Here is a 21,342-nt window from a genome sequence, read left to right on the forward strand (position 1 = left end):
CAATAATGGACAACAGACAACGTAGTGAAGCAATAAGATACAAATAAAAATATTATCAAATGTATGCTATGGGTTAGTACGCTAAAGCTATGGGTTAGTAAGTTGAGAGATAAAGATAAAATAAAAATAAAGTGCACCAGCTAAACAGAAAGTGACAAGTGAAAGTGACAATAGTACTACAATACTGTAATGAGAAATGTATTACCTTACTTGCAGTGAAACTGCTCGACATTAGTTTAGCCAAGAATGGAATCAACGATGTCTTCGCACATAGGCCTTTTCGTTGCTAAAGATTGTTTATTTTTGTTATTATTTGAGTGAGTGTGCAACTTCTGTTTGCCCATGTGAGAAGCTAGAGAAGTTCCACTTTTTAAATGGCATACGTGTGTCTGTGATTAAATCATTAAATTACCCTGTATGTAAGACAGAAGCAGTACTGCAAGTGGTGGTAGTAGTTATAGTGGAAATAATAGTTCCATATTTGTAATTTAATTTGGTAGTAGTGCTAACGGTTGAAAAACATGGAGAGAATGGTCGCTTTAGGACCAGCAACAGAAACGGAATTGCGAGAAATGGGCAGCAGTGGCGAGGATACAATGCTGAAGCAGCTGTAACGTAGTCATTACTGTGTATTTCACTGTGTATTAGTGTGGTAGAAACACATAAAGCACACTGCTTAAAGGAAATAGTCTATCGTAATATTCGTTACTAAAACGGCTATCAATACAACAGCGTTTCATATTTTCCCAGTAGCAGCAGTGCTAGTAGCAATCGGAGTAACGGAAAGACTGCGATAAGAACAGCAAGGATAAATGTAACAGTCAGTAGTCAGATGTACAATGTTGTACAACGCTCCATGATCAGTGTTTCCTCGCAATTATCGACGTCCGTTCTCATGCGCATGCGCGTCTGGCTCTTCGCGGTTGCGCCAACTGGTAGAGGATATTGCTAGCAGCTTCTGTAGATGCACAAGCTTTCTCACAACAATAACATCGACCAAATTTGCATCTCTACTCTACCGGATCTGAGGATTATACTTAAGGAACGCTATCAGAAACTGCATTGGACCGTGCTACGCCGAATATCCTTCAGTACTTTCGGCTTTGTTGACAATGGATGCGCAGGGGTTTGCAGATCTACAAGGCTACGTTTTGCAGGAGCAGAAGCAACAATCATGGCTGGCCAGCTAGGCCGCTGATGAATTGTGTAGCTAACCGCAACAATTTGTTGACATAAAATACTGTATGTAGGCTTGGCGAAGCTCGAGAAAAGTAGTGTCGAGACTTCCGTGTGTCAATTGCACAATTGTTTATTTTTTGGACCACAACACAAGCTAATGAAACCGTTAGCTTCACAACCTTGACTGCTTTGCGTCTTGCATTCTGGGTTAGCTCCATTAGCCAGCTAACGATAGCTCGCATCGCTTGGCTAACCACCTCTGGTTAAAAATATTTGATCAAAGACATTTAGTACGGGATTTGTCCTAATCTTTTTTGTTGGGAAGGTATTTGTATCGCAAATTCCTTTAGCAACGTCTTCACCTGGATGAATGTGGGACAAAATGGAGACCCCGACTATTGTGTACGATTTGGATACCTCCGGGGGCTTAATGGAGGTGAGGTCGCGTTGCTCGAAAGTCTGAATTTACATTCTCTATTTTTGTTGATGCTTTGATGTATTTTCTGATTACACCAATTGTCGTTATCATTAGACCCAAAAAGCCTACTGTCACGCAGCTCTTGGCTGGCTAACTTAATAAATCGGGTTGATAATGGAGGCCTCAAGTAAGCGGTAACGGTAGCGCTCTCCCCTCTTAGTGTTTCATGGTAGCGGGCGTATAGCTGCACGTTTTCACAACAATTTTGACATGCCATCAATTAGAAAACTGATTTTTCATTAAAGAATTACATATTTTACAGCAAATCCAAACACTGCTCGCGCCCCCGAAGTCAGAGGAGATAGAGAAGAGGAGTCGGAAGTTGGTGAGAGACGTCCGGAGGAGCGGTAGGGCCACCAACCACGACACCTGCGACAGTTGTCGGGAGGGGGGGGACTTGCTGTGCTGTGACCACTGCCCTGCAGCATTCCACCTCCAATGCTGGTGAGTGAGCTATATTTGAACAACGGGATAAGTCAGTCAGCAGAAGGACTACCTTGGAGTCTCTGCTAACGGCTAGCTGTTTGCACACGCTACCGCTCAATGTGGAGTGCTAACTTCCGTGGATGTTTCCCTCATGAAGTTACGTTGTATGTCCCGCAGTCGTGACCATGTGCATGTCATTGGGAACGTGTAAATTGATTTCTCGCCCTATAGACATTTTATCTGTCGTTATTGTTCAGTTAATACATATCCGCTCTTATTTCATTGACCGTGGGTCCCCTATCACTGAAACCTCTCCGTGCGACCGAGCCGAGGAGGGCGGTAGGCGAGCCCAATGTAGCCTTTTGTAAAGATGCATTTTTTAAATGTACTGTTCTGCCTAGATAATCACTTGAATCCCGAATTTGTCGGCCCTCACACATGAATTTAAGCCTATTAAGAGGTGACATTTTTGGTAAGCCTAAAGGCGAGTGGATCAACTTGAGGTTGAATTAATTTCTAACATTAACCGTTCTCATTCTTGGAGAAAATGTGTACCGTTTGATATGATGGTTTGAATAAGCAGAGAATCGTTCCAATCCTCGACGTCACATGTTTAAGTATGTTCGTAAGACCCAAGTTACATAGGCTAAAAGACGACGGTGCTAGAATTGGCTTGCAGTCAGTCCTCCGCCGCGGCAAGCGGAGCCGCTGCTACTAAAAATGGAGTCTGTTTACAATATGGCGACCTCCCTGCTGTTTTTTTCCACCGTTTCCACCGCCATTTTACCAACCTTTAAATCCAGCGTTGAGAAAGGGGTTTACTATTGATACAGACTAATCTGTCATTTTGGAATATGGCGCACCGTGAGAGCGATGTGCTATTTGGCTTTAGTCGTCTAATCGGGGCACGTCTCCGTTGCTGCCTCGTGTCTCCCCGTCAAACCTGCATCATTATTATAACAACTTGGCGACTTGGAAGAGTTTAGCTCCTACTGTCCCTTAGAAGCAAGCAGACTGATATTACCCATATACCCATCGTGATTTCCCAGCATAAATGGTAGAATACACAGGCTGCTTTAATGTGCATTTAGTGAAATGTATAATGTACACAAGGAAACTTGATGCGTTTATGATTTGGCAGTTATTGGCTGTAGATCATAGACTTGGCTTCAGATGTGTTCTACCTGTTATACATCAGTCATGACATTGACCATGTTGATTCATAGCAGTTCTATCAGGAATTACGCATAGTTCTTTAAAAAAAATTAACATTACTTCAAAAATTGAGCATTGACATGCATATTTTGAATAAATGCATTTGTCAGTCCAGTAGATGTACACTGTAACATTGGGGAACTCTGCAGGGATATGCTTACACCACCTTGCATGAAATTAAACAACACCATTGTGAAGCATATTATCATGGCTGGTGTTACGTTTCCTTCGGTTAAGAGGGAAACGCTGACATCCAATGGAGGAATAAAACAGGGACCGTGTGAGGCAGTTAAAGAAAAGTAGATTTATTTACAAAAAGGAACATAACGGGTAGGTTGGAAAAAGGTGGGGGGGGAGAGTGTACTGTGGGGGTTGTGCCAAACAAAATTATCAAAGTACAATAAAAACAGGCCTAGCTCAACTCTGTGGAGAAAAAAAAAAAAAAGGAAAACAAAGGCACACATCTCTACACGTAACAGCTGGGATCGTGTATATTTCAGTGTTTCCCCTACATTGCCCCCACCCCAATTATTGCACCAAAATTAATTGCAATAAACAATATTATTGTAATTTTTTCAGACCATTTAATGCCACTGATTACATAATATGACAATATAATAGCATAGTAAGACAAGTACGCTCTTTCAAAGAACAAAATGTTTTATCCATCAGAATATTTAGACATTTAGTATCGGAATGTGAAAAATTATATCCTAAATAAATAAAATAAATATGTGAGCGACACGGAGTGGGGCGATGCATCAGGTTTAGTGCGATGCTGTAGGTTTCAAGAAAATGTGTTTACCGGGACGGCGTGCTGCGGCATCCCGGAAGATTGGCCTGAGGGGCTTTAACCGCCAGCAGGGCGACGCGCTCTGTGGCAGAGTGACGTGGACGTCTCTCTACCAAACGGCCGTCCCAGGAGGAAAGCAGGGTCCTCCCCACCGAAGAGGCGGACCCGCAGTCCAGAGGAACCAACTTTAGTTCAGGTTAAAAGAATTGGTAGGATGGTTGTGTTTTAAGTTAGTTGTGTTGCCTTTTTTCATTGCCATGGTTTTTAGACAAAGTTGACATACCGACTTGTTCACATCTATTGGCTCTCATTCGGCTTCAAGCCAAAATGTTCCCACACCGGAGCGGAAAGATTGCGGCTTCAAAACCAACTCCATTTGGACTGGTTTATCCTTATTGGCGCGGCTGTAGATGTCACGAAAAAGAACACAGTGGGTTCACTCATTCCCTTACCCTGTGGGTCTCCGCTCTGGGTGAGTGGAGACGCTGTCTAAGCCCTGCCTCGGTCCTCTTGGCTACTGTCGAAAACAGAGCAATCGACTAAAATGTTCGTGACATTCATTTATAGGTAAAAATTAATAAAATATATCTCAACACCAAAAAGGATCACGCTCATTTTCATATATTGTGCAATAAGTCAATATATTGATTATAGCGACAGGCCTAGTAGGGGAAACAGTGTATTCATTTCCCTGCATTTGTTATGAACGTGGTCACCGAATTTGGTGTTTTACCTTGTTACCTCAGCAATCCACCTCTCAGTGAAGAAATGCTTCCACCAGGGGAATGGATGTGTCATCGCTGCAATGTGCGAAAAAAGGTAAGTGACAGTTCTTCTGTTCTTCCAAGATTACTGTCACGCTGCTAGAAAAATAGTAGAGAAACATATTTTCTTTTATGCTGTTCTAACTGATCTTTTGGTATTTTGTTGTCATCAGAAGAGAGAGCAGAAGACTGATCAGACAAACGGCCTTCCAGAGAAATCCTTATCTAAATGCTCCATGCCCCCGGCTGTAGAGCTGGAGCTCAACGCAGGCGCCCTGCGGCTAGATGGCTTGCCCCCAGGTGCCGGCGCAGCAGGGCCCGGTCTACGAGTAGCCCAGGTACGCCTCTTAGACCGCAGGACCAGCAGCAGGCCGAGCAGCCGGCCTGGAACACCAACCTCCAACACCTCCTCCACACCAACGCCTTCAGAGGATCAGAACGATGCGGAGGAAGAGGCACCAGAGCCCGAGGATGAGGTTCACAGCTCAGAACTTGAGGGCACAACGCTATCCTCTCCAACTCCACGCCTCCTCAAGAGGCCTTTTCAACTGCTAATAGCAGCTGCTATGGAGCGAAACCCTACGCAGTTCCAGCTGCCCAGTGAGCTCACCTGCACCACTGCACTGCCAGGTCAGTCATTCATAATGATTTCTGACACATTTACTGTCAAATTATTATTATTAATAATACGTTTTCAAATGTTATGTAATGTTAAGAAAACCCACTAAATTACTTTAGAAAATGTCTCTTCAATGCCTGTTAACTGTCATTAGTAAATATATATTAACATTCAGGGCCAGATCACTTTCAGTAATTTAGAATAAAAAGTAATTTAATAAACAACCTTAATGATTGCAGAGCGTTACTTGATGCGAACAAACCTACCTAAGCTTTGCGCTCATCGGAAACTGAAAGATTCCCACACAGATTCCCTTTGTAAAAACAAAGTAATTATAAATGGTACTTGGTAAATTAAGCACTTCAAATATGTGATTGCATGAATATAACTGAGTTGGACCGATTTCTAGGAAGTAGTAAACGCAAGAGGAAAGAGGAGCTCTTAGGAAAGCCATTCAGGAGACCGCAGCATGAGCTGGATCCAAATGGTCTCGTCCCACTTCCAGTCAAAGTCTGCTTTTTGTGCAACAGGTTAGAACAACATTAAATTATTTGCATCATTTTATGCATTAATTGCACAGACCTAAAATGTCTGATGTCTTGCGCCTTGTATTTCCCTTTCAAAGGAGTTGCAGGTTGGCTCCACTGATCCAGTGTGACTACTGTTCTCTGCTGTTCCACATGGACTGTCTGAACCCTCCGCTCACAGCTTTACCTGCTGGCAAATGGATGTGTCCAAACCATATTGAGCATTTAGTGGTAAGACCCATGGTCTTGGCCAAAGGTGAAACGGCTTTTTTGTCATTTCACATTTCTAATATTTGTCTGATGTGCAGCTGAATCAGAGAAGCCTGAGCCTGTCCAGTCGCTGTCAGCTGTTTGACCATTTCCAGGACAGGATGTCCCAGCACGCAGTCAAGTTGGACTTCCTGCGTAGAGTTCATCGGCAGAACACACCGATTCGTCGCACAATCCACCACCACAATAAGAAGACCGTCAAGGTAGACTGGGTGGTTCACTGGGAGGGTTTGGACTAGAGCTGCAACTAACGATTATTTTAATAATCGATTCATCTGTCGATTATTTGTTCGATGAATCGGATAAAAAAATAAAAAATGTAAAAACATTAATTTCCAACCCTTTATTGAAAAATAGAACTGACTGTGCACTTCCTAAATATCTTTTGCACTAACAGATTGCTCCTTGAACATCCCTAAGTAAGCAAATAAAATGGACTAACACAAAAAACATACACACATTGCATGATGTATACTTTACAGCCGCCAAATTAAATATATTAGGCACAAAATCATGAATCATCGCCGTGGTGCTCCCATGCCAGGCCATGTCGCTTTTGCATATCTTACAATCAGACATGTCAACCCTCCCGAATTTCAAAGCCCCTCCCGAAAATATCCCGGACCGACCTTTCTCCTGATTTCCACCCGGACAACAATATTGCTGCACCACCCGTCACTGGGCGCGCTGTTTCAGACCGAACAATAATAAAGGTTACACCTTGAAGTCGAGCGCGGCGATTAGAACGTAAAACTACTGGCGCTGCAAAGAAAACCGCAGCACCCCCCCCCCCCCCCCCCCTGCCCGCTAGGACCCGCACCCCCCATTTCAGTGTGAAATATTTTGATCGCATTGGCTTCTCTTCCTCCGCATGTTTCAGAACAGTAGTACGGGTCTCTCCGATGTTCTGCTGCGCGAGCGCTCAACTTTTTTTTTCTCAGCTCTGCGCGGCGCGCGCAACTTTCTTTTAAAACTCAAAGATAATAGTCGCGCGACACAACGAATCGATAATGAAATTTCGTTGCCAACACTTTTAATAATCGATTCTAATCGATTTCATCGATTCGTTGTTGCAGCCCTAGTTTGGACACCCTGGCGGTAGAAGGATGTTGCGGCCTTTGGTTTTTATTCCGAGGGTGGGGTTATGCTATTTAGGGACATCCCGAAGAGTTTGTGCCTGATTGATGCAATTACTGATTGTTCTTGTCTTATGAAACTCATTCTTTCTCGGTTGATTTGGCTTACTGTTGTAAATGCTTCATGCTGAACAAATAATGGAACAACAAGCAACTCTGAACATAACATTGCAACAAATAGTTTATTTAAAAGAATTCTATCACAGCGCCTCAAGATGACATTTGAGAATGTACTCAGGTGTCTCTGCCTCGGCACGGTATCCTAACCCAGTTCCAGTGCGGGGTACCCTGTTCCCTCAAAGACTTAACAAATGCATGAAACCTTTGGATGAAACAAATGTGTTACTTCCCACAATCACTGTTTGTGACTCAGGTCCCCGATGCCATCAAGTCTCAGTACCAGAATCCTCCCCCTATGCTAACTCCAGCGGGGGTGCGCCAGTTGGAGCTGGTTTGTAGCGGTGTGCCTGACCACCAGCCCTCAAAGCATCCCACGTCAGAGGCCGAGCAGCAGGAGGTAGGCAGGCTGCGACATGACAGTTTGCTTAATAACAGTTGTCATTTGGAAACGTTCAAACAAGAGTGCATCTTGCATGCTCTGTCTCAATAATGTTCTCTGTCAACAGTGGCTTCAGGACGTCATTGCCCTCCAGTGCAGCATTATGCGACACCTATCCATCAAACAGAAGGCTATATCCTCAAGGACTGCCCTGTCATCCATGGGATCAGAGGACCGGGGTTCTGAGCAAAAAAACACTGCTAAATCACGCTTAACATCTGAGGGGATGAAAACGTTTTTTGAAAGGACTTCTTCCTCTGACATTTGCTCTAAAATCTTCAGTACACCCAATGACCCTCAGGGAGCCTCTCTTTCAAGAGACATGCTTGCAGAGCAGGGTGTCTGTAAGTGCAACACACCTCTATGCCAAAACTGTAGGAAACCCAACGGACCTCTAGCAGAGGAGTGTCAGCCCCCCAAAGCCAACGGACCTGTAGACTGTAACCGTGCACCAGACTCCTGCAGGCAGACTGAGCTGCAGCACAGACTGAAGCACACAACAACCCCCCCAGTCTCAGGTCTTGCCTCTGGCCTAGTGAACCACACTGCAGCAGAAACCGTTAAAAAGGAGCCCGAGAGTTCTACAGTTGCCCATGCTCTGCCAAACTGTCCCACTGCCCTGACAATTTGGCCCCATAGCGGCCAGCAGAACCACAGCAGCCAGGTGGAGCTCCAGAGGGAGTTTATGGGCATCAATGAAAAACCCACCTACTCCAGCACCCGCTCAGACCCAGTGACTAAAGGAAACCCAACCAAGCTGGTTTCAGCATCACCCACTCCAGGTACACAACGCTGATCCAACAAACTTCTCACTTGCGATAGTTCATTTGAGGTTCGGCAGGGATTTGCAAAGTAACTTTAAAATACCATAGCAGCTTATATTCTTTAACACAACTGTTAACTAAATGCATTATTTAGTCTGCAAAAGGAAAATGGAAAGAAAATAACTGTTTAGAATGTGCATTTTACATTCACTTAGGTGAATGTTTTAGTGGATGTTTTTATAGGAGATTATGGCCTATATAACTGAGAACTGTGCAGTTCAGGGGTCTATTTCAAGAAGCGGGTTTAGTGAAAACTCAGCATTTGTTTAACCCTGAGATTAGGGAAACTCTGGGTTGTCTTTTTCAGAGAGGAAGGTAACTAAACCTCTGGGTCAGTCGCTATGGTAACTGAGCCTGTGAACCTAACTTGGTCGGGAGCAGATTTACCTCAATAAACCTTAAGTTTCTGTCACAGTCTACTCTCTCTGACATCAGCCCAGCCAATGACACAGCACTCTTTCAATTACTCTGTATCAGGTGTATGTTAGCGCAGTTTCCACATATGAACAAATAAGGTCTCAGTTACGTTAGTTTTGTCTCTGACATGTCCTATTCTAGACGATCCTGTTGATGAAGAAGCGCTATTACTATAACACAGGGTGTTAAACATATGTCGGGAGAGAATATTGATGCCACGATTAGATAATACGTATAGCCATTTCCAGATAACTCGTTTGATTGGTATTGTTTTTCTTCACAGTCCATCAAATATCTACATAACCCCACCCGTCCTCGTATAACTAATGTCACCCATCATGGATGTGCTCTCACATCCGAGCAGATTCTTTGAGTAGTATTATTTTTTTGGCAAACGGAAGATTCTTTTACAACAATGGTGGTGATGTGGAGAACATTAGTAAAATCTACTGTATGCAGAGCCGTGAGAAAAGTGTGAAACGTCTTTTATACCTATTTGTTCCCTGGACACAAACCAGTGAGAGCAATTAAAGAGGAGTTCCACAGGATTGCGCCTGAATAAAATACATTAGGTCCAATAGTTTTTACCGGCGATATTATTCTTGTGATAAAATATGAGCATGGGTGTGTATTTCAAGCCTTTGTGTAGTGCATTCTAACAAAATGTAATTTTCCCACTGGGAATTGGCTAAACGTATGGATTATGATTGATGGGTGCATTAAATAACTAGCACCACTATATTGTAAGTTGCGCGTTTACCCGAGCAGCAATTTTCTCCCACGCCGTTTGTCTTTTGCTGCAGTAGCGGTGTTGCTTTTCTTTCCTAATTACGGGTCAATACCCGCCGTATGCTTGCATTCATATTTTCAACTCAATAGGGGGGAAGTACGCTGGACGATTGTTTGTGGTTGTTGCCATGGTAAGTCGTTGTATCATGGCTCCATTTATGCTGCCTTTATACGTGGTGATGCACGTGCTCAACTCTGAGTCAACCTACTCCAAAATTATTGAACCAACTCTATAAACAGCTGTTCTGAAACCCAATACTCTTAATGTCCCATCTCTGGGTAAAACTCAGAGTTTAGGGTTTGACTCAGTTTGTTAAACCTCCTACTAGAAACAGACCCCAGTTTTGAATACAGCATGGTGTCAACACCGAGTGGCTGCTCAACTTCTCTCCCAAATCCATAAAACCCTAGATGTAGAGTCACAGGATGTGTGTGAGACATGGAGTGAAACAATGAATTCCAAACCAGTATGCTTGTGATTACATGAAATAAGTCAGATTTCCCTCCACTGTGATAATCTTCATTCTTGCATTGGTCATATAACTTGTTTGTTCTATTATTAGTAGTTTGTAAATCTGGAACAGTCATAGACTATTTAAAGAATATAGTCCGGTGACATTATCACCCACATAGTGAAAACATGTATCTTCAAAGTCTCATAATTACTGTCAGCATTTGGATATTGCTACCTCTGTTGATTTAATCTCTTTTCGGTGTCAATGGTTGAGGTCATATTTGTGTTTTGGAAAGTTAGAATTCAGATCCACCTTAGGGTTAGCTGCACAGTATGGCCAAAAATCCATATCACGGTATTAAACATTCTGACGGTATCCTGGTATATCACGGTATTTTATTGACCCCGAAAACAAACAGCTTTTCGCCGCTCACCGGCTACCCAGACAGCTGTTTGCCGGCGAGTTATCTTGTGGCTGCAAAGCGGTCTTACGTGTGTTGAGATTGAGTCATGGTTATAACTTTATAACAGCAATGAATAACCCAAAACAAACTGTCTTTAACAGGGTAAACACCACAACACAACAGGAGTTAATGAATTACTTGAAAAAGCAATACCGTGATATACAGGGAAACAGTCAGAATGTTTCTTAATACCGTCATATGGATTTTTGGCTATACTGCACAGCCCTACTAGAACTATTTTTCATTTTGTACACAGACTTATATAAATAGCATGATTTGTAGTTTGAAAAAAGTTTTTCACGACAAAAATTGCCATCCATTTAAATGTGCAAGCTTCCAGATCAGTCAGTTCTTTGACAATGCGCCCCCCCCCCCCTCAGCATGTTTCCCATTTACAGACTTGAAAGCTGGTGCTGAATTGGTGGGCTCACTGCTTCCCAGCACACTCTCTCCCCTGGTTAACCTGTCCAGCTGCATGAAGGATCCAAAAGATGAGGAAAGGGGTAAGTGTGTTCACTCAATAGGAACATGTTACCACACAGAGCCCAGAGGTTTTATTGTATGCATGTCATGCTGTGATCAATCAAAGTAACTAATGGTCCTGGTTAGGGATTGAACTGGACAAACTGGATGCAGAGATGATCAAGCTTCTGGCCTGGCAGAGGATTCAACAGCTTTTCCCCCCCAAAGGGTCCACCGCTCCGCCTCCCCCGGCCACCATCGTTGCCCCCAAAAACCCATCACCCTGCCCTGACAGTAAGACACTGGCGTACCTCTGACACTGCTGTTCGGTTTTATTTCCCAGCTCATTTTCTTACGGCTAGTTCCAAAGAAGGGTTGCTGTGGATTTTATTAGGCTGGCAAATTATTTCAGAATTTATTTAAGATCAATATCTGCTGCTCACCTTTTTTGTCTTGACTGCTCATATTTTGATAAATGTAGCCTGCTCATAAACCGTAAACCCTATATGGTGTTTTATTCTCTAGAACCAAGACATTTTTTAGGGCCCTGCTTGAAAATTGCAGAAAATTCAGCCTCACCTGAAATGAAAAGCATTTTAAGGATGATTATACCTTTTTTGTAATTATAATATTATAATATAGCTCCAAACCTCTTCAATTAATTACATTTTTTTTATAGTCCAAAATCACAAATTTGCCTCCCAATGGTTCTACAGTCTGTACACATGCGACATCCTCTGTCCTGAAACCCTCACACTTGCACAGGAAAAACTATACCATGAGGAATAGATGAGGGGGATCAAATGGGGCAAGATCTCAAAACCTTTTAATCATTTTGTGCTATTTGCATTTTGTCATGTACCAAACTTAAATATTTTACTTTTATATCACTAATAGTGTTCAATGCATTTCATACATAGGTGTATGTACTTTTTTCAAATCAACCCACTAGGGATGCAACAACGAATCGATTAAAATTGATTATTAAAAGTTTTGCAAACAAATTTCTTTATCGATTCGTTGTGTCTCCCAATTATTACGTCACTCAGATTTGCCGAGATGCATGCGGAGCATAAAAAAGAACAAAAATAGCCGAGCCGTCGTGAAGAAAAGAGCAGCCAGCAGCGCTGGCAGTTGTGATTCACATGAAAACAGTGGCGGGAGGAGTAGAGGGTGCGCTGGAAACCGCAAGGTTGGCGATTCAAATCCCGTCCTTGAGCAAGACAGCTAGCCACTAGTTGCTCCCCAGGTAAAATGTGAACCATGGGTTAAAAATGCAATGTAAGTCGCTTTGGATAAAAGCATCAGCTATATGACATGTAATGTGCATTTAAATAAAGCCAAAAAATAACCAAGTGCTATGATATGAATTTGAATTTAATGCCATTTTAATCACATCGGGGTCTGTTTTATCGATTTCTCAAAAAAATAAATGACCGATTAATCAATTATCAAAATAATCGTTCATTGAAGCCTGTGGTGCGCGGTGTTTTGGAGTTGTATTTGAAGCATGTAAAATTCTAGAATGAATGGTCAGTTTAGGATTGTCAGTTAACAATATCTCAAGGGTCAGGGACCTCATATGCCTCTATTACTGTTGGGAGTTATTAACATAACTATGGAATAGTTAAAAGCTCAGTTCACCATGATAGCGTATATATTGTAGATTAAACTCTGACCCAGAGGCTGTCCTATGAATCTTACTCCATTTCATCAAAGAGGACCCTCATTTCAGACATCACTGACAACATAGAAAAAAAGTTGAAAGCTGTAATTTCATTTGAAATACAGAGCCTTTTCTGAAAGTATTTCCAAAGTTCATGAGCTAAATATCTTTCTACCAGGTCAGAAGAAGGTGCAGGCCCGAGCTGTGTTCTACCCTCTGACAGGGAAGGCAGAAGCTGTCCACATGTGCTTTAGGACACTATACATAGGATCAGGTAAGACCTGCTGACTCACTCTAACAACTGCCCTAAACTTGTTTAGTTTCAAGCTTTTTCTTCATAATTTTAAATAAATATTTTTGTGCTTGAATTTTGTTTTGCTTGTTTCTTTGATATTTTTTTTTTTTAAATACCATGTTTTCTTTATTTCCTAAAATGAAGCACCAGACTGACTGGGTGCATTATTTTATGAATGTTATATGCCTGTTATATGTAGCTTGTTTCGCTAAACCAAGATGATAATGTCATGCCAGTGGCCCATAGCTTTTAAAATATTTTTAACATCGATCAAGACACAGGTCCACCGTAGAATGGTTGCAATCCCACATGCACACACCCAGGCGGAATTCAAATTATAAAATTTGCTTAGGATTGTTCCTGACTGAGTAAAATGGCAAAGGGGTGGACTCGAGTCATGTGACTTGGACTCGAGTCAGACTCGAGTCATGAATTTGATGACTTGAGACTCGACTCGACAAAACCTACAAAGACTTGCAACTCGACTTGTACTTTAACATCGATGACTCGTGACTTGACTTGGACTCGAGCCTTTTGACTCGAGAAGACTTGATACTTCCCATGAAAACTGGGGGAAAACATTTTCACACGGCCGCGCCGCTCTGTTTATCTGCATCTGTCAAAAAAATGTGCGCCACCTGTATGCAGAGAGCGGTCTGCAGTCCATTTGACCGTATCAACGAGACAGCTCGTTCATGGTTGCAAAAATCGGGATTTTTGAATTCGGATTCATACTCCGATGGAAATCCTCGCCAACATTATGTCAACGTCCGTTTTAAAGTACTGTAATGAGCTGAGTTAATGTTATTAGTTAATCAGTTATGCAGATGTTGCATGTGTTCACGTTATGCTCTGTTACCAGCTGTAGTTACGCCAGACAATGCGAGTTTTGGGGGGCCGTGAATGCGGAAGTGTTCGTTCGGCGTGGTGACGGCCAACAGTGACCGAAGTTGAGTTGTTTTATATAAATAAATGCACCGGAGTTGCAAGCCAGTCATCGCCTCCTTATTTACACTGCAGCATTGGGGTGAGCGTTACAGTACTATAACAGTCACAGTCGATCCACCATTACCCTTCCCTTCCCTTCGTAGTCTAGGTCTGTGAGGCAGCGCACCATCACCCAGGGTTCCCCGTCCCCACTATAATGAGAGAACTTGAAATGACTCGATAATAAAATGGTAAGACTTTTGACTCGACTTGGGACTTGCCTCGTCTTTGACTCGACTTGACTCGGGACTCGAGGGCAACGACTTGAGACTTGCTTGTGACTTGCATAACAATGACTTGGTCCCACCTCTGTAAAATGACCCTAGTAGTAGTGTAATCGGCCGCCATCATAAGAGCCGTTTGAGTTCTCAAATGCTAAGGAAAGGAGCTTCAATGCTTCCCTACTGGCATAGGAACCACTGGACATTCCTTTCTGAAAGGAAAGGTGATCATTCCGTCCCACAATTCCTAGGGGCTGCAATATTTCAACAGTGACGTATCATTCAGCTGTTCACGAGAAATAACAATCATGATCGAGAAACGCAGATTGTGTGGGTAACCGTTATCAAAATTGATTTATATTGCAACCTTGTTTATAAAATAATACTTTGAACTAGGGCTGGGCAGTATAGCCAAAAACTCCTATGACGTTATCTTGCAAGATTCTGATAGTATCCAGGTATATCAAGGTATTTTTTTTAAACACATTCATTCATTGACACCTTTTTTTTTCTCATGAATTATAACCATCTTTCCTTGACCCTCGTGATATTCTCCAAGAAATCCACTAAGAAATAGTGGTTAGGACGTACGTCTTTTTTTTGACTACTTGAATCCAGGCCTACATTTAGAGTGGAGAGGGAGGAAGCTGAAATACCCGGAGAGAACCCAAGCAGACACTGGTAGAACATGCAGCCTACCCACAGAAAGGCCGCGGGAGGGGTTTTGAACCTTTTAGACCTTCTTGCTGTTAGGCAACACTGCTAACCAGCACACCACTGTGAAGCCTACATAACGGCTTGGATTTTTTAATTTTTTTTTATCTTTGGTTCCTTAAAGTAAGGTATTTAAAAAAACATTATATGGGAACTGCTATAGGACAATACTCGCCAGTGGCCACTGAATTATAGAAAGTTATTGCTCTGCACTTATTTCTAAAGACATGATACGGCAGCAGAATAAATGTCACGGGTAACTTTTTTTATTTTTATAGAATTGACAAGACTGAAACGGGCACCAATGTAATTGAACTATGTCTAAATTGAGCATTATTTGAATTTTCCATGTAACTGAAACACACCACTATTCTAATGTTTTTGTAAAGGTGCTGACATGGATGTGTGCCTTGCAAATTATGGTTATTGCAACTACGTATCGGGGAAGCACGCCTGTATTTTCTATGACGAGGTAGGTGTGTGTGTGTGTGTGTGTGTGTGTGTGTGTGTGTGAGAGACACACATCATCCAAGGTGCTTGAGGTCCATTGTGAAGTTTCCTCAGTCAGTGATGCTTTGGGGTGCCTGATATAATGGTTGGGGAAACGCTGATAATTTATTTTGCGTGTGTGTTTCTCCTTTTCTAGAATACCAAGCATTATGAGTTGCTAAACTACAGCGAGCATGGCACCACAGTCGACAACGTCCTCTACTCTTGTGACTTCTCTGAGAAGGCCTCTCCATCTCCACCAAGTGGTCTAGTGGCCAAAGTCCAGGGCGTCATAAGTTAGTACCTTTCATTCTTAAATACCCAGTATTTATAGTGTGTGTAGTTTGGAGGGTTGTCAGTGGGACTGTCATAATTATTTTGCTACACAAAATCCAGAATAGATTTAAACCGTGCTCCCTTACTGTCTTACGGTGAACCGAATTGCCAGCATCTGGTCAGAGATGTCCTCTGTCCAGTGACATAAAAATATTGTCCTGCTTTTTTTTTTTATAGGATAATGCTAAATGTACCAAAACTGCGCAGGATTTTAAGAACGGCTCCCTGGTGCTCTCTGTCCGCTGGCTGCAGTCGGTAATCAAAACATTGGCCAAATGACCCGCTTCAGACTTTATGAACACATACAGAATCCAGAAGCCTCGCATTAAGACATACTTTATTTCAAAAAGAGGAAATGTCCAGGTAACGGACTGCTTTCTCTTGAGTTGCACTTGCTTGATGTTTGACTGTTAGGAAAGTTGTTGTCAAGCTGCAGCGCTGCCAACTCTCACGGTTTCCTGCGTGACACACACTTTTGCGTGACGTGAATAGCGCCACAGAGCCATTTACCGTTGCCAATGTTGCAGATGAACCAGCTCGCATTGTTGTTTTTAGCGTAAGACATTGAATGTGTGGCGTGAGTGCGTGTGAAAAAATGCAAAGTGTGTGTCACATAGGGACACCGTGAGAGTTGACAGCGCTGTAGCTGTGTTGGCTTGACAACAACTTTATTAAGGTCAAAGATCAAGCAAGTGCACCTAAAGACAAAGCAAGACAGCAAATGATTTACTGGCTAGTCCAACAGAAATATATACATGCAAAATAACCTACAATTTCACTCATGTGGTCCTATATGATCATGAGGTGAGAATGCACACAAAATTGTAACAAATACACACTTTTCACAATTTTCAATAAAGGGGAGATATTGCCCTTTAATTATGTGTCCATCTTTACTGTACCCAACCCACATAGCTTTAGTTTTTTTCCACCTCAAACACACATCTGTAAAATTATGTAATTCATACTTGGGAAATAACTATGTAGTCATAGTCAGATACGGACAATAGGCCTACATAGTAGGGCTGGGCGATATAGACCAAAAGTCATATCCCGATATATTTTGGCTGGATATCGATATACGGTATATATCCCGATATTTTCTCCACATTAAAAGGGAAGAAAACCTGAACGCAAATGTCAAAGCAAAGTCAAAGCCAAATATGACATGTCATCAGTCGTTAAATCTAATTTAAAAATAAACCAGCTATTTCAGTAAGGAGTTGCAAAATCAAATAAATAAAAATGAATAAATAATAAATTTAAACAAATGCTCAGCCGTTCAAATAATAATATGTAAACATAAATAATAACAGGAGTATTTTTTTGAAAACAAAGCTCCATAAGGTGCACATATAAATAAAAATATATCCTGTTTTCATCTCCCAGTCTTGAATGAAGTGAACTGTCACGCTCATGTAGTCCTTCTCGACCACATATCGCTGGTCAATGCAAAATGGGTCACATTAGTGAGCCGGTCAGCAAGGCTCTGCCTGACTTGAGGATACATTTTTGTCAGTGCTTCTCTTGCAAAGTAGTTGCGACTGGGAAGCTCATATCTCGGGTCAATCGTTTTCAGGAACATTTTGAATCCGACTTGTTCAACAGTTGCGACAGGGACCATATCTTTAGCGATGTGATAGGACACCACTTTCGTTATAGTACACTACTTGTCACTTTTTTCGGGGCTGGAGCTTGTTCGGGTTGTTTCTGGCACGCGTTTTCTGCAGCGCGCAGTTTCACACACTCTTCGTATAGCAGTTTGTGTCGTTGTTTTAGGAGGGGGGGGGGGGGCAGCGCACAATGAGCAGCGCCAGCCTCACTGCTCATTTTAACAGATACGTCACAACAACTGGGAGGTTTTCGCGCGTCATTGACTTAGCAGGCTGTGATTGGTAATCGGACTGGAGCTGTCCCGGCCGGGACAAAACAAAATTCGGAATGTCCCGGGTAATACGGGACGGCTTTTTTTAAACGAACCAATTCCTCCTCCGCACGCTGCACAGACGTTGTTGCTTCCTCCATGTTTGTTGACCTGTGTCCCTGCCCCTCCCCCCTCTGCGCGTGAACGAGGATGGGCGGGGCGAGAAGCAGTGCAGAGAGCTCCGGGTCCGCAGCTTTCTTTCAGAGCGCAAATTGAAATATATCGATGTATGCGAAATTGTCTAATTCCATATCCCATTAAAAAATATATCGATATATTCGTTTATACCGATATATCGCCCAGCCCTACTACATAGCAGTGTATAATCAATGCTATGATTTTACCATGTTGTTTTCATTAATATCTTGCTGTGGGCTAATATGAATCAAAAAGATGGGCAGGAACAAGCTGGTAAAAAGGGAACCTTGAGATGTTTTATTACTATCATAGATAAATATTCCAGTATCTTATTTTTGGTATTGTATCGGATATCGTAATATTTTGGATAACAAAAGGCTAAAACTAAGGCTAAAAGCCTGCAAAAGAAACGCCAAAAAACAATACTAATCCTTTTATAACACCGTAATATAATTGAACAAAAAAGACCAGTAAAACAATGGTGAAAATAGTGTAGGACACACGCTCACTTCCACCCCTCCCTCAGGTTCTCCCGCAACTGATTGTCTAGAAAGCGGCATTTCTCAGCTTTCAGAATCCCTTGGAATTGAGGCCACACCAAAATTTGGCTTGGCAGAGAAAGAAAAAACTACAATATAAAACTACTGGAAGACAAATTGTTTTTTGTTGTTGTTTTTTTCAATTGTGATTTGCTGCTAATGAGAAGATGCATCGAGACATTTTTGTAATGACAATGCTAATCTTTTGCATTGTAAAATTACACAATAAGTTGTAATAAAGGTTATTCCTTTGTTCTCGATTCAGGTCGCACTAAGAAGTGCGAGGAGGACAGAGGTCAAAGTTCTGTTGCGGGTTTGCTGCCGGTGGGCGGAGTAATGAACAGACAGCATCAGGGCCGCGGCGAGCTGTCTTGCAACTGTAAGGCGAGCAGCTCCAGCCTGATTGGAGGCAGCGGTGCGGGTTGGGAGGGCACGGCCCTGCTCCATCATGGCAGCTACATCAAACTGGGTTGCCTCCAGTTTGTCTTTAGCATCACAGAGTTCGCCAGTAAGCAGCCCAAAGAGGAGCAGACCACTGCACCCACCGTCAGCACCACCACCACCAGCAACAGTAGTAGTAGTAGTAGCAGCAGCAGCAGCAGCGTGGCCAGTAACACCACCAGCACCACACCCCCACCCAACACTGCCACAGCGAGCAGCCCCTCCAGCCAGGATGAGACCAACTCTGAGACCTGTCCCTTCCCACCAAGTGCCCGTACTGCGCTCTGACTCTATTCCCTAACCTACACAGGAAAATAAACCCACCCTCAGTTTTTTTTAAAGCACCTTCCAAGTCACTATGAAGGGAAAATTGCACAGCTGGTTGGATTTTTTTTTTAAATTTTGAATAGTTTATATCTTTGCATGAACTTGAAGTATTACATTGACAATCTCTTCTGTTTTTGTGACTGACCCAGTACCCTCTCTTCACAGAAAGTCAGGACTTTGACCGAACATTATTTACCGATGCTCAACTTTTCTTTGGCCAGTATAATGGTCAAGTATGGTGTAAAATGATTTTGTCAGTCAGCCCATTTAGCACAAAGCTTTTATTTTGTAGTAATGAATTCTGTACATTTCTACTTTCTTTTGCTGCTTTTGCACCATAGGTAGCTATAAATGTATGAAACCATACATGCTTACACACTATATGTATATATAATGTAAATATATATAATTCATTGCTTCTCAATTGGAGAACCGATGGATTTCATATAGATTTATTGGTTTTTACCTGTACAGTTCATGCAATTTGTGATACTGTGAGTACCAGAAGTTTTGTGATGAAGCTTGTTCTTAGTCTGTACTTTCCGCTGTAGTCAATCTGTAAATACTGTATTATTTTAGCACTCATTTTAACATCTTGTGGTGCTCTGTATATAAGCACTCTTTGTCTGTACCTCCTTGCCTGTTCAAACATGTAAATACAGAAAGATTTTCTAAGAACAAACGCAAACAATTTGTGTCTGTCATTTCCTGGCTTTTGTAAAGGTTAGAATTTATTGATACTGCATCAGGAAGGCTTTTAAAGTTTTGGTTGGCTTAAATTTGCCCTTTTTTTATTACATCGTAGAATAAATAGACTTCTTCTTTGTGATCTTTTAAGGTGTTTATAGGAAGTCTGAGCATATTTTTTTAGATTATAAAATGATTGGGGTGCTACAATTATAACATGAAAACACTGGGAAATGTATGGCCATGCTGTCATTCTTAAAATAGTACTATTAAACTATATGAGCACAAACAAATGTTCAAAGTAACCACTTTGAACAAATGTTCCAAGTAACCAACTTGAACATTTGTTTGCGTTATGAATATGTTAACAGTAATCAATTAAGACCGACACTGTATTAACAGTATATCTTTTTGAGAATTTGTAGGGGCTTAACGCTGCTGCACGCATTAACCGAGAAAATGGAGAAAGGGACTACAATTTTAAATGGACATTTACATTTGAAAAGTCTAAAGAGCCTACAAAATCATGCAAAAGGTGTGTCTCAAATCCTCTTGAGGCTGCTCAACATCAGCCATTTGTTATACCTGTTTTAAAATGAAATCAGGTTGTAAAACTATAAAGATAACTCGATAGCATCAAAGGTCAAGCAAAGGTCATTTGCTTGATAGAAATTCAATTCAATTCATTTTATTTTGTATAGCCCAAAATCGCAAATTACAAATTTGCCTCAGAGGGCTTTACAGTCTGTACACATGCAACATCCTTTGTCCCGAAACCCTCACATCGGCACAGGAAAAACTCCCCAAAATATGAAAAAACCCTTCAATGGGGAAAAAAGGGAAGAAACCTTAGGGAGAACGTCAGAGGAGGGATCCCTCTCCCGGGATGGACAGACTGCAATGGATGTCATGTGTACAGAATCAACAATGTAAAAGATGTACAATACATTCAATTTCTCTAACGGTAATGATACAAGTAATTGCAAGTAGCAGAACAAGTGTACGGCAGGACCACCACAGGGACAACCACCATCAGATAGAACCACCATCCACACAGGCTTCTGTGGGGAGGGAGAGCAGAAAGATGTTGGTTTTTGATGACAGTAATATGAATCATATTTAAAGTAATGATGATGGCAGCAGCAGGTGTCAGCGGAGCCATGCCAGGAGTCAGAACCGGGGTCCGCACGAAACTATGATCC

At 42.1% G+C, this 21,342-nt stretch overlaps 1 protein-coding gene across 2 annotated transcripts; it reads left to right on the forward strand.

Annotated features, from left to right (window-relative positions):
• Positions 1-892: 892 nt before the first annotated feature.
• Positions 893-20,157, forward strand: LOC119209078 (PHD finger protein 12). Of its 2 annotated transcripts, none has more exons than XM_037458042.2 (15): positions 893-1,615; positions 1,920-2,101; positions 4,838-4,910; positions 5,029-5,485; positions 5,884-6,004; positions 6,100-6,232; positions 6,310-6,474; positions 7,781-7,924; positions 8,034-8,748; positions 11,295-11,417; positions 11,524-11,670; positions 13,221-13,316; positions 15,649-15,731; positions 15,906-16,044; positions 18,951-20,157. In XM_037458042.2, exons 1-15 carry the CDS (start codon positions 1,550-1,552, stop codon positions 19,412-19,414), a joined length of 3,108 nt encoding a protein of 1,035 aa, XP_037313939.2. In that variant the 5' UTR covers positions 893-1,549; the 3' UTR covers positions 19,415-20,157. The 2 variants fall into 2 exon arrangements, with proteins under 2 accessions (XP_037313939.2, XP_037313950.2); XM_037458053.2 differs by having other exon boundaries at positions 11,313-11,417.
• The last annotated feature ends 1,185 nt before the right edge of the window (positions 20,158-21,342 follow it).

Source organism: Pungitius pungitius, chromosome 3 (genome assembly GCF_949316345.1).
Source record: "Pungitius pungitius chromosome 3, fPunPun2.1, whole genome shotgun sequence".
In the NCBI taxonomy this organism is placed as follows: Eukaryota; Metazoa; Chordata; class Actinopteri; order Perciformes; family Gasterosteidae; genus Pungitius; species Pungitius pungitius.